General features: G+C 41.6%; 1 protein-coding gene across 1 annotated transcript; it reads right to left on the minus strand.

Moving 5' to 3' along the window:
• Positions 1–6,074: 6,074 nt before the first annotated feature.
• On the minus strand, positions 6,075–11,550 carry LOC111246038 (uncharacterized). The gene is made up of 2 exons (XM_022795240.2): positions 9,595–11,550; positions 6,075–9,020 (listed from the first exon to the last, which is right to left on the minus strand). Exons 1-2 carry the CDS (start codon positions 10,216–10,218, stop codon positions 8,571–8,573), a joined length of 1,074 nt encoding a protein of 357 aa, XP_022650975.2. The 5' UTR covers positions 10,219–11,550; the 3' UTR covers positions 6,075–8,570.
• Positions 11,551–19,282: the final 7,732 nt, after the last annotated feature.

Raw genomic sequence — 19,282 nt, forward strand, 5'->3', positions numbered from 1 at the left:
AGCAAAACATTGTGATAATTTATTATTATAATTAGCAAAGGTCGCGGCGTTTGAAGATACATTTAATACTACTATAGAATGAATACTGCGAAATACATTTGATTCATGTAAAATCTGCATTTCAAGCTATATATGGAGGTAACTTCATTACCATTGTTTGGGGCGTTTTCTCTCGGAAATTTCCTATCTTGGTAATTGCAACAATGTACCTTACTTGATTTTAAATTCCCTCCGTCAGGATGGTAAGCAAACGGGTCAGTGCTGCTGCAGTTTGCCGTTATTGCACGTACCATATTTAGAATTTTTCTGCATTGATCGTATTAGCATAGCTTCGAAGCGGGGAGCATACTAACTAGAGCATGCTGTCGTATAGACTTGCTTAGCACAGATTCCCAATACACGAGTCATTGCGTTTATATTACTGGTTACAAATAGTGTATTTAAAGTGAACATGTCACTTATCGATGAGTACTAGCAAAACGTAAGTTCCGACATTTACCAGAATCTATAAGCTATAAGGTAACATAATCTGGTTCAAGCACTATGTGTGGCGGAAAACATGCCGCAATACACCAGTTGCCAAAACGGTCATCTCATTCATTAATAATATGAAGGAACGATCGCTGCTGTTGGTCACGCAGTGCATTGCGACGTTCGACAATAGATAACTCATTATAAACGTGACCAAAAAACCAATAAACATGGAGTAGAAAAAATAAGCCATATACAAATGTGCCTATGAGCAACCATGGTTGCACTAAATGACAACTCTCAATATTTCCAAACATGAGGCAGGGGTATATGAATTAACCAAAGTGTGGTAAACAGTTATACTGCAGTTATACTTGGTGTGACAAATCATTTTTTTTCTTAGCATGAACAAATTCTGGTTCACGAATCGAAGTCCTGCTCCTAACAAGAACATTTTATTTCCCGAACAATTTACAACCTTCTGCCTTTTATACAGGTGTCATATAAATCTTCCTCCTAAATACTTCAATATCTGCGGAACGCCTTCGTTGAATTTTACAGATTCAAATACAACCATGACCAAATATACTACGCACGACAACTTAGCGATGCCTCCCAGCAAGTACTTTAGTCGTAAAAACATGATTTTTGAAACAGCTTAGAATTGGCTACGATGCGGCGTCTAATTGGAAGCAACTCCTAATTATTACAGAATAGAACCGCCATAAACATCTTGAAATATCTACACTGCAAACAATATGGCAGCGTTCTGGCACTTAATTTGTAAGTTGATGGCGGGCGACTCTATCTGTCACTATACTGAGCATTGTCAAATATGTAATTCAGTAGCCATGATTGTCCATTGGGAATTGGGTTGATTAGACGATCGAAAGCTGTTAGAGGGATAGAGACCACGCTAAACCAATCATCATGTTGTAAGACGAAAATGTACGCGGTCTTTGCTGTTGCTTATGCCAATGGCGCATCCTGTTCTTATCATACTGCTGTACCAGCGAGATGATACCTTGTTACCTGCGCCATTTGACTACACGGTAGTATTATGCATTATTAATCAAAACAGCAGAATTAACGACAACACTCACAGTGGTATGCCCATACTATTCTTTCTGCTGCCGCGAGCAGCTGGCCTCTACGGTATAAGCGTGGCAACTTAACTTCCCAAGGTTAGCTGCCGTACAGAAGAACATATATAATACTAATTACATTGTTCAGCATGATTATTTGGCTGGGCAAATTGAATTGAAGTGGGCAACAATAACAGCAGCAGTGGTAGCGGGTAGGGTAAGGCAACGCCAGACGACGCCTCCGGGCTACCTTCAATTTGCCCCCAGGCTAATTCGTATTCCACACAGACGGCAACCGTTGATGGTGGTGGCACGACGGGGGAGTGCCTGTTTCGAGTGACAATGCCGTTTCTTTCGCTGAAATATTCTAATCGAGGAAGAAGATGGTTATCGAAGCTGTCGTGCTGAAATAGCGGCAGTAACAGTTGTTGTGTAAGCAAGGTGCTTGATGTATTTGAACAATTTCAAACAATATTTTAATGAAAAAGACGCTTGTCTAATCAGCGTCAGCTGTCGCCAGCGTTCAACAGGGATAGCGATGCCAATGTCAACAGGCTTCTGTGGATGCTTTTTTGGCTAGCGGTTGACGACGGCGGAAGCAGATTGTGCACTCTCGACGGTGAATAAGAACGATAGGAACAGCGATATGTGACCTTTTGCTGTAAGGGCAACAAAATAGGATATTAAATAAGATCGAACAAATTGAAACCAAGGCAGACGTGACTGCGTTTGGCTATAATACTCGCCTATGATACACTCACTTTAAACATATTTCGCGTTTCAGGCGAGACATTTGATTGCACTGAGTATACTGCATACCGTTCGATACAAGCAACATATAACTGATCCGGAACTGATACAAGATTAATATGCCATATTGAATGCAGTTGCGCTTAACTTAAGAGAATGGCGTAAAAAGACACGTTGCAATCATTGACAGTCATGTCTAAGGTACTCGGCAATTAACGAGTTTTGAATTTGTACTGCTGTAAAAACCCAAATTTCCAATTTGGGACACTTCAGATGGTGAAATTCTAATTGAACCATACACATTTCCCTCAACATTTGGAACGAACTGCCTGTTCTTTCATGACTGCTGCTAGTTCCTTCTCTTTATCTTTTAACTTTTCTTTATAACTTTCAGATCTTTTACTTTATCTTCTTCCTCTCTATAACTATAAGATATCTTATTGGAATCTGATATGGTTATGCTTGAGACAGCGTAAGATAAGCGGCATAAAAATACATGCATAAGACGTAAAGGTTGAAAATATCTATCGACAATGAGAGAAAGGGCAAACGAGCGTTAAAAAATCATGATGAGTTACCCACTGAGGCAAAACAACAATAGAAGTATTGGGCAGAAGACAAGGAAAGTAAGAAATTGTATTGGCAAAGATTTATAACCATAACGAGGCTAACTTTTGAAGCGGCATGTGGTTTCGTTCATGTATAAATATATAATATTTGAGATTTGATTTATTTCACTTGTAGCGCATACATCAAAAGGCATCATACGAATCAGTATTGGAAATAAGTTTTAGCGTAAGATTAATATTCCGATCAGCAACAATTGCTCGTACCGGTTGAAGCGCTTTAAGGTAACAATCTATGTAAGTTCCTTAAATTTTTTTGTCTGGCAGATCGTGCAGGAGTACGTACTTTCGGCTCAAATATATTTATTTCGAATAGAAGTACTGTTATTTGCTCATATACATGGAGCAAACTGTATTACTACAGTTAATACTAAAATTACTACATGTCATCGTTTCAAACAGTTTTTTGACACGTATGCAACGCTAAATTCTATGTGCTTTCTGTGATGATACCGGATGACCCCTTCCAGCACCAAACTAGGTGTATCCATCTACACGCGCAGCCGCGGTACAGTCACGTCGGGACAATAGGAGGCTGACCCTATGAATTATTTCTATTCAAGTCTAAGGATCTCCGTTTCGAGGGTAATTTCTGTTTTCGTGACTTAGCTATCGGTTTGTATCTACATGAATGTAGGACCGCTGAACGCTTTAAACGTAGTTAATATATAGTAACACCAGTATGGGATGGTTTCTAGATGTGATCCATGCCTGGTTGACAACGCAGTGCTTTGTGTTGGCATCTTGTAATGTTTCAACAGTTGACAATTACCATTAAGAGGAGCTGAGGGGAGCTCCAGCAACTAGCCCACTGCTAACGAGGTAAAATGTCCCTCAAACAACATTGAGTCTAGACGACTCAGATCGATTCAGATCTTGTTAGGTACGCGCGCCACTTCATGAGTACAACAAGCACGTTTGCTTTTAATGGATATATATGATAAAACGTGCCCGTTAATAGCCAGAATAGGTGGCTATATATATATATATATATATATATATATATATATACCTATTGCCTAACCATACTAAAAAAGGAATACGAAAAATAAGTAGATTATATTAGTTGAAAATTTTGATTTACCTTTATTTTGATAGTTTACGAACTTTTTAAAACATTTTTAAACAATTTAAAAACAATAAATATTTTGTAGTGCAAATATTGACATTCAATGTCGATTCGGTAATTTTGAGATAGGCATAACAGTCTTACTTACTAACATATATATATAAATCTAGGTCTAAATTATGATTACTTGCATAACATATGTAATTAACATTCTATGGGTGGGGCACGAGAGATCAGATGGCTTTCAGCAAACCAACAGAATGTCAAGCTAATGTCTGTTGTAGCGAGATGCCAATATTCCGCATACACGACCTGCTTAATGGTGAGCACATGTGCAGGGCGCACCTGAAGACCCGGAGTCTCTGAGGCATGAACAATACTCTGCTAATCGTCGGCAATGAGACACTCTCAGCTGCCGCAACGTAGGTACGTCAAAGCACTTCGTCAGCTTGGTCCGCATCTAAACAGAATCAGGAGCTTTCACCGAAATGCGCTTTCATCTGGGCTATTTGAATACTGTTTCGAGTATTATGTTTGGCACTGCCTTAGTCAAGGATTGCTTCAGACGGTTGTCTCTCAGCACGTAACGAAGTGTGTCAGCTCGGTGTCCAATGTAGACTACAACAAAAGGAATTTAAGTTAGAAAGCCGCTTGAAGTGCATGGTGTTCCTGCAGCGGCTACCACAGTCTTCCCTAATAGTGTAGTCGAAATTGTCGTTGATTGTATTTTACATAAGATTGCCACAAATATTCTTCTATAGGAGATATTCATTAGACTATCAAAAAAAAAGAAGAACCGTATTTTTTATGGCTAAAGGAAGGAATTTTACTGCTCAGTTTATTTACCGAAAACCCTGGCTTGGTTTCGAAACCATTAATGGAGTAAAATATAGGGGGCTACAGACAGATATAGGGGGGTCCAATCCAACCACTGAGCACTTTTAGCGATCGAACAGAGAATCAGAAAAGCTAGCCAAGGCGCAAAAGAACGTAACCAGCAGTTTTCGGTGAAGAACCCTCTTCCTTCAAAAACGCTCAGGCGTACTTTGTCTTCATAATGTTCACTTATATGCAGTACCAAATAGTCTGCAATGGCAAATCGAAGTTATCTTAACTATTACTACATTAACTTATTCTGAGTCCCAACTTTAAAGCAACGTGTACGATGCTATCCTAAAACTAAGACACATTTGCGGCAGAAGGACTTTACTGTCTATTGAGATAACCTGGAGATAATGATTTAGAGTTGAAAGCGTGATGCAAGTAATACTGCACATCAAAATAGTCGCGGGCAAGTTCCTGGCGGTGTTTGTTCTTTGTCCTTGTATCGATGGCAATTTGCCAGAAACGATTTCTACCGTTTTAGAATTAGCGAGGTACCATTAGGCAGATGTGTCCAGTGCGATGGCGGCTTCGAAGATAACTTCGTACATAGGCAGCTGCGGTATCGGGCTATACAGCGGATCAAACAACCCATAAATGCGCATGAGAAGATGGTCGTTGAGATCAAGATCGAAGGCTTTGCTTCTGCTCGTTGCAAAACCGAAACAAGAATGGGACATGAAAATGCTATAGCAAGGCTGACTCTGGAAACAAGAAAGCACCTGGGGAAGACGTGGCCGGAAAAGTGTACGAGAACAATGCTACGAAGTTAGTGAACTTCTCCAGCAGACGCCAATCATTTCCCTTACGTGCCCGTAGTAATTACTACCGGAGGGTCAACGAGAGTGTGTATAAAATGTGACGCTTTAAGTAAACGTGGTATAAGGTTTTGTGTACGATCACTTTGTAAAATAACCGAGTCTAGCCTTTTGACGAGCAATTCTGGTCCTTCATTACCCGGACACAATACTTTTAAATGTACCGAAATAACTCCAGTAGAAGGTATATTATTCTTATATTATATATGGTATATTATTAAAAGCAGATTACAACGGCTTTTAATATTTATATGTGACAAACATTTTGATATTAGATTAAAGCTCCTTGAGCTTACTTTTATCTAAAATTATCCGATTGACTGATTTAACTTTGAATGCTGTCATACAGGAACTTTTAAAGAAGATACCTTGAATGCATAACGTAACAATTATAAGACCAAAGTTTAGATCTAAATCATTTCTGCTAGTGTCTCAAAACTCCGATAACTATCTAATGATTGAAGTTACTTATTTATCGAGACAGACTCTTCAAACATTTGAACCTCTCCAAATTTTCCACAGACGTAATTTCAGGTAATTACTTGCTTTTTGTTTCAATTCACACTTGTTACAGATCATCTAGGTATTCAGGTGCGATAGCTTTCAAAATGTAAAAGACGCCTTTGCAGATGATTACTAAATAAATAATACTTTATTATTTCTATTGTTAAATGCTACAATAAATATAATATAATATATGCAGTAATAAGTACTTTCACCAATCGGAGCATTAAAGATAGTGCTACATACATTAAGCGCAAAACTGACAAGGTAATTACATTCGTAGCCTATGACATTATGAACGTCAACGGTTTCATAGTTTTGAATTTTCCATTCATAAGGAGCAACGTCTCTACATGACTCACTGATAAGGCATATAATAATATTATCGAAGGGTGTCATACATACTCAAAAGTAATGTGCTAACCACGTTGCCGACCTACAAAACAGCGATGACCTAATGTTCATCTGTGTTTATATAATATACTCCATTTCGATCGGTATTGTACAGCTGCCGTCATTTTGATCTCATACCAATGCATTTTTAGATTTCTGAAAATGCAAAATATGTTCAACAAGCCATCGAGCCAACAATCGTTGGAGTAATCGACCACTTTTTGCCTTATGTTTTAATCGAAAATTTTACCAGAGACACTAAATGCTCTTTGTACACACAGCGAAAAAGTACGTCTACGGTACGTCATCAGAGTACACTAAATTGCTAAATAAGCTATAAAAAGAATTTTGAACACTGACATACAGGTGACATCTTGAAGCTGCCAAATACCTATAAAACTCACGAGTCATTATTTCGGCATTTTTCAACTCCATAATACATTTTTTTATATTTACATTAGAAAAGGGTAAATAATCAGTGCATTTCACCGACCAGCTACTGAACGTGTCTGTGATATCTATCAGGGGTAGGTGCAAGCTGATTGACTACGGTTTGGTTTGGCCTAATTTAGGAATTCGTTCGCCTTTGTTGCACATTAAGCTACAGTTTCCTCCCGTTAGTGAGCCTCATGAGTACCTCGATAAATCTGCACAAAAACGCTTATGCGGATTCGCGACTTCGTGTGGAGACGTTGGGTTAAGATCTTATAGATTAATAGGAGGGATAAAATGGGCAAAATGTGTTCTTATTAAACTTATTGACTGCAATTAAAATGCTTATAGGCAAAAGCATTTTAATTATTCGTCATATAAGTAAACTCAAGACCACACAAGGTTAATCAAGTTAGACCTATTTTTTAATAGAGTTAGATATATTTGATTAATTTACTAATTAGTCTATCCAAGATATAGGTTTGCTCCTACACATTTTACTGCTTAGTTTTCCGCAAAATTTCGCCCTTATATACGACTACAAAACATTCAAAATGATACATATCATATTGACTAGATCTTTAACACATCTATCAATGGTGAACCCTTGTAGAAGATAAGCACCAGGTAGAATTCTGCAAATATCTGAGACTCGAAGTAGGATACGCGCATCTGTCAATCTTTATGCTAATAAAATATATAAACAAACATTGAATAATACGATATAGACGATATTTTTTCCGTGGAGTTATCTGTCGGGGCACAGACAGTTTTAACACCTTAAAATTCAACTATAAAATAACTAAGTTTTGGCTTTTATGACCCAATGCCGCTGGATAATTTCTGTCGTGGTTTATTCAACAACTACTCGAAGGGTACTTTGCCACGAACAGATATTAGATGCATGTGAAAGACCGTGCTGTGAATACTACTCTTCCCAGATGCCTTCCTAAACTTATGACTAGGCATAACACAATGCGGTTATAGTATTGCTTTATAAAAATGAACTCTTTAATAATCAAATGGAGCCAAAATGGCAATGAATAGCTTTCTCTTAACATTATTATTAACATCAGGAACATCTTTTGATGGATGAGTTCTGGACTGATTTTTATCCGATTCAGGCCGGTATGATAGATGGAAATTGCTCGCCTCACTGAAAAGCAAACTAAATGAAGGCCGGCTCCAGCTACTACTTAATATTGACTTAATTTCCTATAGTAACTGCTTAGCTCTAAGAAACACACTTATCTCATAAATATTTGTTATTTTAAATAACAGTTTGTTCCTGTGTGTCAACGTGAAGGCACACGAAATTAGGGGGTGTTCGTATTGAACAACGTAGTCCTCAGAATGCCAGCGATGTGTCAAGCCTGTGTAGGTAATATGACTTTTAAGCTGCGTAACAGAGCAGCTTTGCGACACTCAAATAGTAAGCCAGTTTTACGTATGCCATTATGTTGCACGATGCCTGACTGACTGACTGACTCGAGTGTATCGGAAGATTTTTGCTAATGGTCTATGTTGAAATTTACCACAATCAGTATATTCCAGGTAAAGGCGGCATAAAAGGCGATTCCGGATGGTGTATCAATCCATGAATTACCAAGTTGGCATGGGAGCGTAGAGGACTCAAAGGTGAACTCTGGTCCCCAACAAGAAAAACAGTTTGATTATGCGACTGTTTGCTTGAAGGGAGAAAACCCTGTGGGGTCGATTGTAAATGGCACTGAAGATGTGCCGTTTCATCCTGGACTTCCTTCGAATACTTTTGAGAAACTATTTGTGGGTGGTTTTGATGTTGTTGTTGCTGTCGATGAAGCTCCTGTCGTTGTCCTTGGCGGTGCGTGGGATGCTCTGTCTCAAGGTGCTTCTTCAGAAGCGAGTTTCGTCGGAACAGTTGAGCGCAGAGTGGACATTCCAGTTGCTGTGAGGCCGACGGCTTGTGCCATCGTCTATGCGACGCTAAGTTGGCAGGGTTGTTAAATACCTGCATCAAATTAATTAGTGCTCAACCTTAGTTTCTTGAATTTCTTCTTGAGAATATGTTTCATTATTTAAATAATCCAAGATACGTTGCTCAAAAAGAACACGCGGTTTCGACGACTTTGACTAGCTTTTAAATATGATATACAATTAGCTATTATGCAAATGCGAGAATGATTTTCCAAATATCGTGGACAGTTTCTCGCAATTTGCATTCTTCATTGCTTATTCCAGGTTACCAATTCCAGCTTAGTGGATAACGTATCTGCCTGCTAACCTTAGGAATACGTTGTGGTCTAGGTTCGAACCCGGGCACATGAAAGGAACTTTGCTTTGTACTGGGAGTCAACCGTCTGATGGAATGCCTAACGGCGATACCGGACGTAAAACCCGAAACATAGAAATCCCCAATGATAACATAATGGTACTATACTGTTCTATATCTAGACTATTATTTGTGTTCTGCTGTACGATTGTGTCGCACACATACAGAGAGGCGTCTTCTACCCGGTCGTACCATGGTGTAATCTCTAAAATATTAAAATAAATCATATTTTATGATATAAACGCATACTGACCTTGTCACATTCGGGACACCTGTACTCGACTGGCCGAATAGCCGCACATACATGCCTCGCAAGTGACAGGGGATCACTGAAGTTGAGTCTGCACAACTTGCAAGTGAACTTCGTCGTGCATAATCGCTTATTGACAGGTAGTGAAATTGACGGGGTTGTCTTCTCATGGTCAGGAACCACCGCAGCGAGCTGTGTATTTCCTGTTGCACTTGACGCCTGCGACTGCACGCTCAGGCTATGATGTCTTCCTGCAGCATAGTCGGCAGTAGCTGTGGTAGAATTCGTCTTCGTAGCGGGCGACGCGTACGTTGTAGTGTATTTTGTTGGAAGAACTGGCATATCGTGCAAGTAATCAAGAGTTAGAGGCGTCTCAGGCACCGTCCGTACGGGCGGACTTTGTGGGATATTTGTTGTAAGATTGATGGGACTGTCGGCCGTTGAAGCGGGCGACACCGGCGAAGGGGGAAACCGCATATCATGCGAAACCATTTCCGCAAACTCTATCAACGCACAATGAAGGAGGCGCTTCTTGGGGTTGGGAGCGCCCATGGTGAGAGTTGACGGCCGATGCAGTAGGAAACCTTTAGGCATCTTGTTAAGCCACAAAAACTTGTATACAGACATAAAAGGAACACGCGTGTAAGTGGGACAAAGCTAGTGTTGGAACGTGGCAATAGGGACAAAGATCACTAACAAACGTAACTGGTACGAAGAAGTTTATTCGACTTGTCAGACAAAACTTCAGATTTCCTAGAAACGTGCTCGTATGCACAACCACTCGACCTTTTGATCGGCGGCCGTCTTCAGCGATTTCCAACTTCGACTGATCCTGTAATCGACCCTCAGTCCAGGCTTTCGAATGGCGTCACTTTGTGGGCGCTCGGTCAACATTGTACGCCGAGTATAGCTCTAGTAGTATGTCATCACAATAGTTATCAGCAGTAATAAAAGTCATCGGAATCGTAATAATAACCATAGTAACTGCTGCACTTTTAGGGGCTAGGGATGTTTAAGGAGGTTCATGTCAGTCATCAAGTAAACTTCACCCAATTACAATGCTACTAGAGACCTCCACGCTTGATACTACGAAGATGGCCAAGCCAACAGAAGCAATCCAGCGGCCGCGGACCCGGCGCATGGTTCTGAGGATGTCACGAAATGCGCTCCACTTGACTTTGTGCCGTGACCCACCCTAATTGCGTCGTCCTATATCGTTTGCTGTGCTTCTTTATCACCGTGGTTGGTGTCCAATTGCTTTTTAGTCGTCGCGAAGCAGCAATAGTAGCGGCAGACCGGGGGAACTCACACAAAGAGAATGGCGGGGATGAAGTTTGTGCCTGATCGCGATGTTACTTACGTACCAATGATGTGTGCCACTCTTGTCAATAGAGCTCACTTCAGCTTCGTATCACTATGAAGCGGAGCTGCGAAGAAATGAAAGAACTTTTTCTATGTGGGAGTGTCTTCTTAGCTGCTTATTTGCGTGCGCCGTGGTAAGTCCAGGTCCTCGCGGTAGGTGGCAGTAGTAGAGTGAGTTCTCCCCTCTCTCTTTTTCTAACACGTCACAACTTTTTTTCGTCGCTTTTACAGAGTTTTGACGTCGGCGTGCATGTCGCTTGCTCAGTGTCATCCGCTTGGTCCAACGACGATCCATCCGCTACCGTCCTCCAACAACAACTATTGCTAGTCCGAGAGATACATAGATACCTCTGGAGACAATCTGTCAGGGAAATCTACGCGTGAGCCCGACTCTCCCGATTGGACTCTGAAGTAATTCGACTTAATCTACATCGATTGGTCAACTGTTGGAACTTCGAATGAGCGAGTGAGGCATCAAGTACAGTTAGGCGACGATGTTGATGACGGACACGAGTTCTACGAGTTTTCGAGACTGCCTGGAGCGGAGAGGGGAATGGAGGTGGGTGAGGGCCTGAGATGGCCGGCCTCCAAAGCGGGTAAGGGATCTCTGCTGTTTAAGATTCTCTAAGGCTTGAAGAGCTTCCTGCATTGGTCTGAGCGGTAACAGTGGTGGGTAGCGCGGCGGTGCTCGACGATCTTGCTCTCTTTAGCGTCTGCTCGCGATCTGGATATGGTCGAATGACAGGATGGCAGCTATATAGGATGTGGAGGTACCGCTATTTTGCTATAAGCTTGCCGCCGGCGAGAGTGTGTCGCTAGTTCGTACAACGAAGGTAGCACCTCACAGTTTGGCTGCTTAAATCAACATATAGTGGCAACCTTCAGAGCCCGTGAACGGCACCAATATCAGCATCGGACAACTCCAACCGGTATTTTAGTTGAGTCCGTGGGCGCCCGCGACGACCACAATGGGGGAGGATCGCATCCTTTTTCCGGTGGTGCAGTCGATTCAGAAATGGGGGAGGATTTCAAACTTGACTAGATGAGTGACGATGTAGCAGACCTACATATTGAGCATTAAACACACACACAACAAAAGTGTTCTGTTGGTATCGTTCTTAATAAATGGCAAGCAGCATTGGTCGCGTTCAGGTAGAAGCACAGCTAGTCGCAATCAACGAATTTCTATATTGGCATGGAGCTAGCTAATCAACTAATAAAAGAGAGCCTAAGACACAAAATGTCTATATCATTAAAAAGATAAATGAAATAATTGATTTATTCTTTCCATTTATGTATCTCATAGAATACGCGCTGTGTATGTATGCATATATGAGACGCACTGATATCAGTTTTGTACTATAATAGCGATAAGGGACAAAAATGCCTTGAATAGGCTTCAGCAAGGTGAGATTCGAGAGAGCGAATCAAAGGCAGGAGAGGCTGCTAGTCCTGGGGGGTTGTCACTTTCAGTGTCTGTCTCTAGTGGGAGGAAGGTCATCAACATCTTATTCGGTGGAGGTAGAGCCCCGGGGATTCCTGAACACTCAACAGCGGTGCCATTCTCGAGGTTCATAGGAATGCGCGTAGAAGAGGAGGTAGAGTAGCAAATATTCGAATGGCGCGTGCATCTAGCTCTCGTATCCCCATCTAGCTATCCGCCTTCGCGGCTGCTGGCGAGGTTAAGGCCGTTAACATAGGCCACAGACGCGAATAGCCAAGGACATGCATAAACCTATAGGCTCGGGAGGTATAAATAGAGAAGGCTACATACGGGTAACAAGGTCACTTAATAACAAAAGCGTGTATTTTTACCGGCGCAAGAAGGGAAGCTTTGTGGGACGCGTGCCTTTGTAGTGGTCCGAAGGTCGAAACAGTTCAGGGGGCGCTATACGGCTCGACAGTTTAGAGACAGCACAGGTCAACATCCTGCCGGCGCTCAGAAATCAAGTGGATGTCAGATACTGAGCATGGCACGGACATTAAAAAGCCAGCTGTTACGGGAACAATACGTAATTAGCACGTGGCTTTAGCGATGGCTCATCTTGCCAGAACATAATAGTTGCCTATAGTAGATTTAATAGGGTAAACACTCATATGTACTCCATACTATGACCTTACTCTCTATGAATCCGAGGCAAAAGTAGCCTCATTATAGAAAAGAATGTAAAGTCGCGGCTGGTTCAGAATAAATGAATTTTTAGTCAAGAGAATCGGCACGTTTGGAACCAATACCCAAACTGTTTTAGCTATAAAATTATTTTCAGTATAAACATGAACTTTCTTTGAAATTTTCAGTTAAAATCCTCTTACTATCTATTCTACTCAAAGATTCTAACTTTTAGTGTCCAACAGTAAAAGCAACTATGGTACTATGTAGAGCACAGCCTGTGTAACTTCACCCCTCTCTCCATCGTATATGTGAGTTAAGGACATCCAACAATTTTAAATAAAAAGTTACTAGGCAGATGCAATTCGATCCGTTCGCTGTACCAGCTACTGTGAAAGAGATCGCTACGAAACAATACAAGCTATAGTGATTGCTAGTCTTTGAGAGAAACGGCGTTATCCTCGTCACATACGCAGAGGCTGTTTTGGCTGTTTTTGCGGAGCTTTGTCTGCAGAGGCAAACATGAGTTTCAACCGAATCCTCTAAATTGTCGTCGCCTTTTTGGCAAAAATAGACTGGCGCTCGCTTTCTATTCGATGGAACACCCGCGCGCGAGTTTTATGGAAGGGCCGAAAACGGGGTTTGCTCAAAGCTATAACTAGAGCGAGATAGACGAGAGAAACGGGTGCTATGCAGCAGCGCTGGGACAGACGAACCTCAACAGTTGTGGCTTCAAGCATATGGATCGTGACGATGAAGGTTTCAAAAAGTTGAGTCTGTATTTTTTGCCTGTTTGAAGTAAAAATGGGTCGTGACCACCTGGTTGAACGCCACGGACTAAAGCCATCGAGCAAACGATGCTAGGGCGAAGGCTGTTAAGGAAAAACTCTTACACAGTCACTCATAAATTCATAGACATAAATATGATGCATTGCTAAACAAATCTACCTTGTGATAGGGTTGATTTATCAAGAACGAAAGAAGATAGTATTTAACAACATATCGCAACCTGCAGTGTCGTTTTCGTACAGCATGCAAGGTTGTCAAAATTAAGTTTCGCAGATGAATTTTATGCTCCATAACAAAACTTCATTATTCCCTTATAGGGTAAATACTATACTTTTGTTCTTTGGTTCGTTGATTCTTGTACCTGTTCATCACTTATACCTTCTACGCACTCAACACATTAGCGCAATTACTGTTTGAAGGCATAGTCATGCACCGATTGTATTCATGTAGGTACAGGGCTTGCAGTCAGTATCCTGTCTGACATCGCCTCACGACCAGGTTGTTCCTTCGTACCTTTGTTAAGGACAAGCGGGGGAAGGCTCACCTACTTCTTGTCGATGGGTATTCCAGCGTAATATGCATATAAATATGTGATAGTAGGGAATATGGGACCTGCTCCAATGGGGAAATGCAGATTCACATGCACCCTTGCATACTTGCAGTGAACAAAACTACAATAATTATTTATGTAAACGGTATGTCTACGTACAGTATAACGATCCCTCTGCCCTCTACATAAGGAAGGTACGACCCCACGGTATTTGCTGAAAATGGTTAGGTGTAGCAACGTATTGTTCTTTATCAATGTAGTACTCTTGCCTCAAAAGCAACTAGGTTTGTAGAAATGTTTCCTGCTGACCATATTAAATTGTTGTTCCCGTTCAAATAACTTGTGTTCGAAATAGAAGTTGTTCTCTAACATGTATGTGTACACATGTATGTATATAAACTGGCCAGATTTGTAAAAACTTTACAAATGGAGGATATCGGATACACACTTTGACGATAGATATAGCGATCGCGCCAGGCCGTTAGGGAGGTGGCAAGCAGGGAAGCGTTGACACTCGCATGAAAAACGCGAACGCCCCTGGACAGAGCGTGGCTGGTAGTAATGGCCGGTCAAGAATCTAAACAATAAACAACTGCTAGCTCAAATAGAGTTAAGATGAACGCTACATTATCAGTCCCCAACCAATGACCTAGCTCTTTACGATGCACACGTTTCTAAAATGTCGTTTAGTGCGGTAAATTGGTAATCGATTCGAAGATTCCACCCGAGAGAACGTTCATCCAACATTCGTGCTACTGCAAAAAGAGCTCACTGTTCCAAATAAATTCGATGAAATTCCTAGAAGTTCACTTTTGAAATATTACAGCTGACGAACCACCGCCTAATGTCCTTGCGCTGGACAGCTCCCTACAAGATTACGAACTTTTTTTAGGCGCCAACAATCGGCGGCCTATTTATTGCCGCTTTCGAAAACTCCAGTTCTGCGAGAGTAAACGAACTAACCGTAGTAAAAGTATGGTTGAAAAAGGTTAAAGCTAAATTGAACTGGGTGAAAAGCCATATTGAAAGTGACGAAGAATATTTGCTACGCATTAGATCGCCCAGATAGGTCCCAACAGTTAGCCTTTTAGGGACCTTTTCCACTGCTTAGACTTTTTAGGCTTTGAATTATTAAAATTTAAGTTGGTTGAATTTTTTTACTACGAGCATCCTGTTGGTGTGAAGCTTCAACAGAATATAAAATACTAAAAATGTATTTATTAATTCGGAAAAATAATTTTCAAAGTCAGTTTATGAACAGCTAAGGCCCCGAATCGAAGACCTGATTGAAGCGAATGGTAAATATTTCTACTGAATATGACTTTGTCGATGCAAGCTAAAGTATTTCCAAAGCTCTCTTTTCATTGGTTACTGGCTTATAGACATTAAAATTATACAGCAATGCTCCATATTAGAGCGTAAGAAAAATGTGCGTCATCAAAAAGCGAAAAAAAGGTCACCAGACACTTGATACATTATTATAAGTTTATTGTCAGTTTTTGTCAGAATCGAGTGCATTGTCCACAGTTCTTTGTGGACAAATCCTGTCACCGTTTTGTCCTTTTCAACGATTCACACAAATCCAATTCAAGGAAACCTATTCGCTAGTATTTGTTCGACAAAGCCTAAACTGCTCATGAGTAATTTCTTTTTTCTAATCTAAGTTTTCTGAATTAATATATACCTCTTTAACCATAACCGTGGGTGGAACGATGTTGATAAGCCTAGAAGTACCACTGAAATAATTCTCACGCAGGATAACCTAACGGACTTACAATTTAGCCTAGCAGTAGGCCAAAAGTCCTGGAGAGCCATAGATTTATAAAATTGGAAATGCGTAAAAGGCTGCAAATTGTTAATTGTCAACAGTTTTTAGATGACTCAATCGGTGGTAAAAACCCCGTCGTTAAACAGCCTCGAATTTCTATGACCAGACCCTTTTTTGTTTTGCGAAAATTACTTTTGAGCCTTTCTGGTACATTTCGAGCTCTTGAAATTTAAAATCGACTGTGAGTCTTCCGCTTTGCTTAAGAAAAATAGCACTCGTATTTCTCGGAAGCTACGGGCGTCTGGTAAGGCATCCAGGGTCCACTTACGCAACCTGTCAAGCTAGTACTCTCGATGGGGCTTGGTCCAACACGAAGGACTGTCTAGAGCCCTATAAAGTGATATTCAAATGTTGGGAAAACAACGTATTTTAGACAAAAATACGTTATTTTTTTCCAAGTATAATGCACTATCTTCAGAAAGGCGTCAGCAGGTCGGCGTTATTTCTTATTCAGTCTTGTCCATCGTCAATTCTTATTAAGTCGTGACCACGAAATCGCTGTATGAGAAAATTTGAAAATTCTAGCCCATATTAGGTACAGTACTGAAAAAAAACGACCCAACAATGGTATCCACTTTTCACAGGCTGAGGCGAAAATGATTGATTATTTCTTATAGGCTTAGCTAGTAAGATTCTAGACTGAAAGCATTTCTCAGACATCAGATCCACCTACTTAGTTATAACAGTTACTACAGATCTGCAGAGACGTTCGGCTGACCGCACCTACAGGCTGCTTAACTAGCATATTATGCCTCAACTTTGCACCCATCTTATACAATGTTTATTATATACATAGGGCATCGCTAGAAGAAGTTTTTGCCTAAAATAGGCGATTCCTGCATTATTTGGTCTACATCTCGAATGTTGTTGTACGCCTATATCTTCATCCGTAACTCACTGTTCGAATAACAATCAAGTAGTCCTCGCTTGCTTATACACACCAGCGTATCCGCACAGCCACACATACATATATATACATGTCTGTGGGCCTTCCTATATATATACATGCAGGCCCACCATAGCACAATTATGCCAGCCTGTTGCCGTTACCGCCGCAGCTGAGAATCACGGGCCTTAGCTCGCCAGTCACCAGCTTCCGCAGTGCTTTGCCATTCACTGCCAGCAGACAGTCAGAGGAGTGGCGGTGTACCTGCTCCAAAAACGCTTGAGCAGTCCCTATGCCTACAAACTGACTGTACACCCGCTTTAACAGCCGCCCCCCTGACACCCTTCCCATGCCAGGGGTCCCCAGCCCCGATTATTCGTACAAAACATCCTGGACCCCCGATACATGGACATCTATCTGCATGACGAGCCACCTAGCTTGTGCGAGCGAAACCAACAGCCACATTTCTCCTTCTTCGCCTGCCTTCCTCTGTCCTGTTGTGTCTTTCCCCCCCCCCTCCCCCCTGCCCGTTTCATCCACACTGGGACATAGGCACAGCCTGTGCCAGTTGGTGTTGACCGCAGCGAACGAACAGAGCGGCAGACGACGCTGGCACAAAAACAAACACACATACAAATACACTATCGCAGGAAGAGAAGATACACGTGCCACGGACGAACTGAATTCGTTTTCAGCCGGTGATTTCAATTAACTCGCTCGAAACTGCCAGCCATCGGACCAGTGGCAATGCAGCGATAGTAGTGACGATCAGACGGTCGGCCGGTCGGTCGGTCGGTCGCACAGGCCAGGCAAGCTAAGACACAGACCTATTCTTTAGCCCGCTGCGGACGAACGGAGTTCTAGCTCGTTGGTGGACACGCGACTTCGTTAGGAAGTTTCACGTATAGTGCCGTGATGTGGCGGAGACATAGAAAGTAAGAGAACGCGAAAAAGCGCGCCAGTAGCGCGCTCCGGTGATAGAGCGCATCTTGGGAATAGCCTTCGAAGAGTGAACATAACACTGGGGATGAGGGGTAAATGGCGTGGGGATGCGGCGCAGCGCGGGCGGGCGGGCGGGCATGTACACAAGCTAGACATGCGCCTGCAACTGTGTGCGCGTGCCACTTATGCACGTTGAGGTAGATAGGGTGGTATTACACGGAGACACAGCCAGAGGCGAATAGGCGAATGACGAGTGGAAGAGAGGCGATTATAGTGATGATGCGTGCCGGACCCGATTCAAGAAAAGTCCATGTATTATTTATTAGGCGGTTGCTAAAAATACCGATTGCAGCTTAGGGTTATAGACGAAGCAGTGAATGAAGGCGGATCTTAATAACGGAATCGGCTACAACGAGAAGCTCCTTCTGTTATCCAATTCAGGAAGCATCTTTCGTCATGATCCATCGAAACGACGGAATAATGCAGACGGGAGCATACACGTACACATACGTTTTGGTACGCGGATAGAGAGCACGGATGGAGCAATGACAAATTTAATATAACAGAAATAATTTCATGCATGCTTTCCTAATAGTCAGCAAGTTTGATGTTCTTCGAATCGCATAGATAAAATAATGTATCTAGGATTCATTATCATTGCAAAATTATGAAAAAAATGATAATCTGCGGGAGAAAAGTGTGTTTGGTGTGGCGGATAATAGAAAGCCTTTAGCTACAACTTCTACATTTTCTTCACCGTAATTTTTGTGGTGCGTGGTCGAGCGTTATCATGCAATAAACGCGGTTTGGCTTCACCAGGTAGTCCTAGCTATTTAATAATGTATAGTTTCTTCGACATCTGCTCCAATTGCGGAGAGTATACTATGGTCCTAATTTACAAACCAGAGTTTTCTAAGCTGCAGTGGATATCACCTGCACTAGACCATCAGGTAAACACCGTAAACTACTGCAGACGTACGTTTGTTTCAGAGTGATTTCCGTTGAATCCACTCATTGATACGGTTATCTGCGATTGTTGTAAGGAATCTATTTTTAGCCCAATTTCCAAGTCACTGTCAGAAAAAATCACTGTTATAGCGGGACAGAAAATAAGAGTAAGGGTCTTTGCGACTTTTTTTTTTTTGATTCGGTATCAATTTGTCCACTTTTTGTTTTTACTTAGTTAAGTTACCTGAGGTGAATAAGTATGCTACTTTGACATTT

The sequence above is a fragment of the Varroa destructor genome, unplaced genomic scaffold (genome assembly GCF_002443255.2).
Source record: "Varroa destructor unplaced genomic scaffold, Vdes_3.0 BEIS01000002.1, whole genome shotgun sequence".
NCBI classification, from domain to species: Eukaryota; Metazoa; Arthropoda; class Arachnida; order Mesostigmata; family Varroidae; genus Varroa; species Varroa destructor.

Coding starts and splice junctions, on each gene's coding strand:
- LOC111246038 (XM_022795240.2), bottom strand. CDS start 10,218: ATGTCTGTATACAAGTTTTTGTGGCTTAACAAGATGCCTAAAGGTTTC. Junction 9,021..9,594: donor GGTGTCCCGAATGTGACAAG/GTCAGTATGCGT, acceptor AATTTGATGCAG/GTATTTAACAACCCTGCCAA.